Here is an 8,237-nt window from a genome sequence, read left to right as displayed (position 1 = left end):
ACTTGACTGCTAACCAGAAGGCTGGTGGTTCAAACCCACCAGCCACTCCTTGGAAGGAAGGTTGGGCAATCCTACTTCTGTAGTGATACTGCCTCGAAAACCCAAGGAGGGGTCGCTATGAGTCAGGGCCGACTCGACGGCACATAACAACAACATGGTAGATGAATATGAGATACTGTTTAGCAAGTGGTATGGACGAAACACAGTAAAATAATTGTGTAATTAACCAATGTTTCTATCACAGTCTATCATCTAATCAACGATGTAAAACTGAATCTTTGAGAAAGCATGCTCAGAGGTAAATTTATGAATACACTTAGAATATAAAGCTACTTAGAAGTGTATTTTGCACGTGTTAACTCAAAAAATACGGAACATAAATGTCTAGGCCATTTGTTCCAAAACAGGCAAATATCAAATTACTATTAGAAGGGCACTTTCAGCCCTAAAATAGCCTCTAAATTTTGCTAAACTTTCCGTCAAAATTCAGTGTTTCAGGAACAAAGAATTTGGCTGAGATTCAGAGAAGTTGGGGGGAGGGGGGCAATGTGGAGTCAGAAATACAACAAATTCCTATAATTTATTACAAAAGTTACTGCTTCAGATTTGATCTCTGGGTCTATAACATTGCATAAATAAATAAATAAAATACCAGGCTCAGTCACTAATTGCTGCTTTACTCAAGAATACTATTGTTGTTGTTATTTGCCATCAAGTAGGAACCGACTCACAGCAACCCCTCCTTGGGTTTCTGAGGCAGTTATCACTATGGAAGTAGACTGCCCAACCTTCCTTCCGTGGAGTGGCTGGTGGGTTTGAACTGCCAGCCTCTGGTTAGCAGTCAAGTACCTTAGGCACTATATTAACAGAGCTCCTTCAAGAATACTAGTAAAGGCCAATGAGAATTATACATTCCTTGAGAAATAACAATAAAGCATGAAGAAATATTCCTCAATATAAAATTTCTAAATTCAAATTTTAAAAATAAAATCTCACATTTTCCCTATAATCTTAGCATAGATTACTTTTAACTGATTAAATAAAACATTGACAAAGGTACAATAAGAGAGGCAATTCTCACACAGATGACAGAAATAGTTTATATGATAAAGTCTATTGGAATGCAATTTAGCATTAAGTATCAAAAGTTTTAAAATGGAGAACAAGGTTCATATGCTGTGACCTAGTAATTCCTATTCTAGGAATCTATACAAAGAAAAATAGGAAATGTGGTAAAAGATTTATGTCCAAAGACACTAACATTATTTATCATAGTAAAAACCTAGAAATGACCTAAATGATCAATATTAGTTTAATGCTAAAATACATTTCAGTATATTTTTATGATGGTATCGTTTTCAGTAACATGTAAAATATTCACGTTATACAAAGAGCAGGATGCAAAACTGTGCATGTGTATATACGTGTATACCCACCAAACCCACTGCTGCAGAGTATGATACAACTCACAGAGACCCGTCCTTGGGTTTCCAAGGCAGTATCACTATGGAAGCAGACTGCCCAAGCTTCCTTCTGAGGAGTGGCTGGTGGATTTGAACTGCCAGCCTTCTGGTTAGCGGTCAAATGCTTTAGGCACTACGCCACGAGAGGTACATATATGTGTGTATATACATATATATTTAGTTTTATACACATATATATTCAATATATATTGAATTGTGTATAGTATATTTGTGTCGGGGTGCATGTGAATATATACATTTATATATGTATATAAATATATACAAACCAAACTCACTGCCATCGAGTCAAGTCCAACTCATAGTGAACCCTCCTCCATGGGTTTCTAAGATGGTATCTCTATAGAAGTAGTTTGCCCAATCTTCCTTTGGAGGAGTGGCTGGTGGGTTTGAATTGCCAGCCTTCTGGTTAGCAGTCAAATGCATTAGGCACTACGCCACCAGAGCTCCCTATATAAATACATATATATATGCACATATATATATATATGTATTTATACAGAGAGAGAGATTGCAAATAGAATACAGATTTATGAAATGTAACCATGTGAATGTACTACTCATTCACAATAAAATTAAATGGTCTAAAACAGTATGATACTAATTATGTTAAGAAAAAATGGAGGACAGGAAAAAAATATGCTAGATGATTAAAGTGAACTATTTGTGGCAGGTATTTTTAAAAATTCTGTTTTATGTCTCCAAATTTTCTGTAAGAATATTTGACTAAAATAAACAAATAAGATAATAAGAGCTTTTTTTCCTGACTGAAAGAGAATATTATGGACAAGAATAGGCCCCAAGAGCCCTAGTGATGCAGTGGTTAAAGCACTTGGATGCCAACCTTAAGGTCATTGGTTTGAATCCACCAGTTGCTGCATGGGAGAAAGACACAGCAGTCAGCTTCCATAAAGATTTACAGCCTTGGAAACTCTATGGGGCAGGTTCTACTTTGTCGTATAGGGTCATTATAAGTAGGATTCAACTTGAAGGCAATGGATTTTTGTTTGTTTGTTTGTTTTTGGTTACAGAAGTCTACGGGGTCCAGTTTGAAACATTTAGTAGACAGGCTGCAAAATCTGTCTATGCCTCTATAGCTAGTTTAACAGAAGATGTTCAGTAGATTTGGTAAGTCTGAATTATTTTCTTCAAAAATTATTAAAAAAAATTTGACTTAACAAATTTTTTTAAAATGCCTATGACAAATGGTTCATCACTTTCATCATCTAGCATCTAACTCCCATTTTCATCCATAAATTTGAGAGGTAATATTTGCCCTTCCTTTTCTGATACCTGATTACTTAAACTTGAGCCTAGCAAACATGACCATTCTTATATTTCTCTAAAAGGTTACTATTAACAACAACAACAAAAAGTTACTATTAACCACATATTCTTTCTTCCTCACAAATTATGGCCTATTTCCCCTGGCTAATCACAATCTGTATTATTTGCCAATCCTTGATTTAGAATTCTATCTCATTACTCATTTAAAATTCCCACCATGGCTGAAAGACCAGGGCCCCTTCCCATATTAAGAGATAACTGTATCTAACTATTGGACATCTGCCTTTTAGCTGCGCCTATTTTCCTAGTCCCAAGGAGGGGTCGCTATGAGTCGGGTCCGACTTGACGGCACATAACAACAACAACAACATTTTCCTAGTCTGGTCCTTCCACTTTATTTAAGTGGAAAAATGTACCAGGCCTTTGTCTGCCTCAGAAAGACAATGGAATCTAAGCCTATTTTTGAATCCTAAACTCCAGCCTTGTAAAAGGGAAAGGAAGAAAGGTTCATTTCTTTTTTTTATTTTAACTCTATAAACATCCTAAACTTTAGTGTCTGAAGTGTGCCTAAATGCAGTAATGTTAAAACTAAGAATAAAAATGGCATCTGCCTTCCAGGCTATTCATTATCTAATGGGAAAAGTATGCAATAATTACCATACAATGTTGAATGTGCTGAGGTGTTAACAGAAGTTAGTATTTACTGTTAACAGAAGTTAGTATTTACTAAGCCTACTGTGTGTTAAGCACTCATAAACGCATGGTAAGTGTATTAAGTCACTTAATCCTCATAACAACTCTATGAGGTAATTACTGTTTTTGCTATCTTACAGATGGAGAAATTAAGGTACACAGAGAAATTCAAGGTCATCCAGCTAGTAACTTCAAATGCAGTTACAGTTTTCTTAAATTTCAGTGGCAAATAACTGCCACTGAAAGGAAGAGAATGGATTATTTGAAACAGATGTCCCAAAGGACTAACAAGCACCAAGAAGACACTGGTTATATGTCTTTCATAAATGAGAAACCCATCGAAGCATTGCTTAATTTCTGTTATTCTCACCAGATTACAGTCATTCTCCTCTTCACACAAATGTGACAGGCTTGAATGACAAAAATTTTAATATAAATTGTCATACCTACATATATTTTCATATAATTTTTAATTGTGTTACTCTTGATTTAAAAAAAAAAAAGAACATCATAAAGGACTCCTACCATAATGTATTTTTGAAACATATGCTGGTTCAGGTGAAAAAGCAGGTTCTACGGGGATAGGAGGAGGACCTGTAAATAAATTAAAATGATAAGGAAATGAGAAACATTCCAACATTCTAACAGTTACTACTCTGTAATAAAACAGTAATCCATGTAATAAAACATATATGCTGTACATGCCTATCCACTCTAAGTCATCAAATGCCCATTAGCTCACCCTTGATAACTGTCTTGGCTATTTTGAAATCATTTATGCTAACAAATATCTTGATTCCCTAGTGGTTTGATACAGTATAGCTTGCTTACAGTCAATGAAACTTTCTGAAAAGCTGATAAAACAAAATCCTATTCCAGATGCATATGACAAATTTCCTATTTATATTAGTACAGTATAAAACATTTTACATTAATATGCTATCAAAGCTTTTAGCATCATATTTTGCAATGGCATTTCAATTTGATCCCCAAATTAGAGAAACCAGAAAAGCAGGGGGAAAAAAGGACACTAAACCATAGTAAAAGACCTCTGCTGGCACAGCGGATCAGGGATCTGCCTGCTGACCAGGTCAGTGGTTCAAACCCACCAGCTGCTCCTTGGGAAGAAGATTAGGCAATCTACTTCCATAAAGATTTACATCCTTACAAACCAATAGGGGTCACTATGAGTCAAAACAGACTTGATGACAGTGGTTTTGGTTTGCTTGGAACCCACTGAGATAAAGATCACAAAATCTTAATGAAGAAGCTTCATAAAAGTCACATTTAAAATCTCTAAAGATAAGATGTACAGTGTAAACTACATAATATGAACTCAACAATTATAGGAGAAAACAAATTTTTATCAAACTCTAACCCATTAACCATCTGACAAGTTAACAGACAGTTCAGCAACATAATTTTTTCTTGTGCTACTGAAACATCAAAGAGCATTTTAACTATTATTTAATAAGTCAGCAATCAAGAACAGAAGGAAATTATCCAAATCCTGAAACGTCTATGTTGTATTTGTCAAGTAACTCTTCATTAACATAAATCTTACAGGTGATTTCTTCTGGGAAATGGCACACTCTACAATTTATGATTAAGAGTATTTACCTGATGTTTCTAAAATTGTTGGTTCAGATTCATCCAACTGTAGAAGTTCATCAAGAGCTAGTTTCGCGGCATTGGATCGAGACTCTTTTTTATTTTGTCCCAGTCCAGTCTTATATTGAATACCATCCACCACAGCACAAAAAGCAAAATATGGTCCCATAACATTACCTTGAAAAAGAACTCAGAATGAATGTCACAGTACTTCACAGTATGCTTTTGTAAAACATGCCTATTATATGGGAAAACATCCCAGTATAAAAATTCTGGGAAACTATTTACTTTAGAAACCCCAACTTTGGGTACATAAGTCTTTTCTTAAGACTCATAGGGGTAGGCTCCTGAACCAGTTCTGAGGAATCCTTCAAGCAGCCAGACTGGATCCAGATTTAGGATAAACAACAGAGCCAGCTTTAGAGCACAGGTCATACATACATGGGTGACACAGAGTGTCTAGTGTAATGCCTGGCAAAGGTAAACACTCAAATACGTATTGAATGACCAATGAAAAACCACCTCCTGAACCTGTTCTTTCAAACTTCAGTAGCAAACAAGTTGAACTTCTCCCATCCTTTGAGTGTCTTGTAACTCTTGTAAGCTCCAAAAGAACATAGAGATCTCCTTGAAAAAATCCTAGGCACCAATCAATGCTTTCTAACCTGAAGGTAAGCAATTCAACTGATTTTAGTCTTAGAGCAGGTAGGAGGAGGAAACACACACACACACACACACACACAAACAGAAGCAAAAAAACAAGCTATCCTCAAGAATTAAACTGAATGTCCAGCTATTCAAATTCCTAGAAGGATTACTGTTCTCTAATAATGTAGTTTTCGTATTTGCCTGATAAATGAAATGGAAATCATCTTCTAAATTTTCAGGAGAAAGACTGTTCTGTTTCATGTTTTACTTGTTGGTATGTGGAATTTGTTTTTTCAGCCGCCATGACGTTGGACATCACCAGTCATGGTGATCTCACAGACAACGAAACAGAATATTGATCATTCTTGTGCCATCACTAAGATGGACTGTGAATCAGAATTACTGTGATCCAGAGGGTTTTCAATGGCTGATTTTCAGAAGTAGATTGCCAGGCCTTTCTTTCTAATGTGTCTTAGTCTGGAAGCTTCAATTAAATCTATTCAGCTTGACAGTAACACATAAACCTTCACTGACAGATAGCTGGTAATGGTGCATGAAGTGCACTAGCTAGGAACTGAACCCAGGTGTCCTCCACAGAAGGTGAGAATTCTATCACTGAACCATTAATGACTCATTCATAATCAAACAGTAGACAGTTACAGCATATAAGCTATAACTGTCTACTGTTTGATTATGAATGGCTAGGTACTATATCACTCCACATTAACCTATCTTACCTCTTCATATATTCACAACCACATTATGTTAACTTATTTTTTTAATGTTTAGAAAAAAAAAATTCAAGTTCCAGTAAGACGGCGGAATATGCAGAAAGACTACACAGATCCTCTTCAACAAAGAAAAGGGGAGCCAATTAACAGAGTTACAGAAGAAAATCCTGGACCCCTGAGCCTTGAAGGGAAGGATATAGAAGTGGACTAAACTCCAACCAGCAGAAGAATTGTGCATGAAAACACGCAAAAAGGAGACACACAGAGCTGTGGTTTGGCAGCGATCCTAATGGCACAGACAGCTTGGATATTGCCGAGTGGTGGCAGGACCTAAGAATTAACCTAAAAATCAGCCCCTGCTAGCCAGGGACTGCACGGAGGGCTGCTCTGGTGACTGGGGAATGAAAAGGGAAGCAGCAGAGAGGAGGCTGAGCTGTGGACTTTGTCCGGAGGATGCAGCCATTTTGAATGTTTACAAGTGGCTTGACCATTTTAGATAATTAAACAACAGCATTTTCCCAGATTGCATGGACTTAAGAACAGGCTCCACTTGCTGGGAACCTCAAGAACATTCTGGACCCCGATGACTGGAAAGGTGCAACATTCCCCTTGTTACTTTTGTACCCCACACCCTCTTGGTGAATAGAGGTGCAGCCATCCCTCACTCCTACCCACTTTCTGGGCCGGCAGGAATTCATTCCCAGTCTGCGAACTCGGACATAGCCTGGGTGCCCTGCCCTACCCCTGCCCCTATTTTTTTTTCTTTTTTTCTGTTTTTTAGTTTGTTCGTTCCTGTCTGTTTTAAAACTATTATTATTATTACCTTTGTCCTTTTTACTATTATGATTTATTCTTCCCCTTTCAGGTTCTAGTTTCCAGCTTTTTTTCTATTCTTTGATCCTGTTTACAATTTTTTGTCCTTTCTTGTGGCTAACCCCATTCCTTGTTTTTCTTTTTACATTTTTCCCATTTTTTTTCTTCATTATTCTCCTTCTCTACCTTTTTACTCTTATTGCCCTCTCCCCAGATACTGTGCTGTTTTAGTTTTTTTTTTCTTTTTTCTTCTTTTTCCCCATTTTTCTTTTTTTGTTTACTGTTCCTGTGTGATTACACAGTGTATTTTTTTGTCCATTTGCTTTTACTTTTTTGATGGTTATTCAATTGTTATTTTTGTCTGAGTGGAAGACAGCAACAGTCCCCATATGACACAACTAATGCACACTTCCTGCAGCCTCACTTACTGAGTGAGAGCCACCACTTCCTTCTCCAACAATGGGCCAATGATAAACAACCACCAAGAAGAGCCTGACTCACCCTTGGCTGCTCTTTACAAACAGTTAAGAGAGATCTAAATGCAACAACTCCATGATGCCTCAGAGGCAACAGACCATCATAGTCCACACAAAGAAGCAAGATAAAGTGGTAGCAACAAGGGAGCAGGACACAGACCCAGAACACATCCATGAAGAAGCAGCAGCATTGGAACTCTCTGATAAGGAATTCAAAAGAATTATATTTAGGTATCTTCAACGGATTGAGAGACAGACCAAGAAAACACAGACAAAACCATAGAAGAATTTTGGGAGAAAATACAGGAATAAAATGACAAAATAAATGAAAAATTAGAAATGATTCTAAATCTACAGATAGAGATCGGAAAGATCAATACTAAATTGTCAGAAATAGACAACACATTGGAAGGGCAAAGGAGAAGAATTGATGCGATGGAAGACAGAATTAATGAGATGGAAGAAAAATACCTGAATACTTCTTTGGAAAAGGATCA

General features: G+C 36.7%; 1 protein-coding gene across 1 annotated transcript in view; it reads right to left on the bottom strand.

The window, feature by feature from the left end:
• ADAD1 (adenosine deaminase domain containing 1) overlaps positions 1 to 8,237 on the bottom strand; it is a 74,242-nt gene that overhangs the window by 54,965 nt on the left and 11,040 nt on the right. Inside the window, exons 3-4 of the mRNA XM_007946454.2 lie at positions 5,082 to 5,249; positions 3,987 to 4,055 (exon numbers count right to left, since the gene is read on the bottom strand). Coding sequence (XP_007944645.1) covers positions 3,987 to 4,055; positions 5,082 to 5,249 — 237 coding nt within the window. The remainder of the gene's footprint in view (positions 1 to 3,986; positions 4,056 to 5,081; positions 5,250 to 8,237) is intronic.

This window comes from Orycteropus afer, unplaced genomic scaffold (assembly GCF_000298275.1).
Source record: "Orycteropus afer afer isolate SDZICR_OR568_19922 unplaced genomic scaffold, OryAfe1.0 scaffold00162, whole genome shotgun sequence".
In the NCBI taxonomy this organism is placed as follows: Eukaryota; Metazoa; Chordata; class Mammalia; order Tubulidentata; family Orycteropodidae; genus Orycteropus; species Orycteropus afer.
Note: the sequence above shows the minus strand (reverse complement) of the source record. Positions and strands in the feature narration are given on the sequence as shown.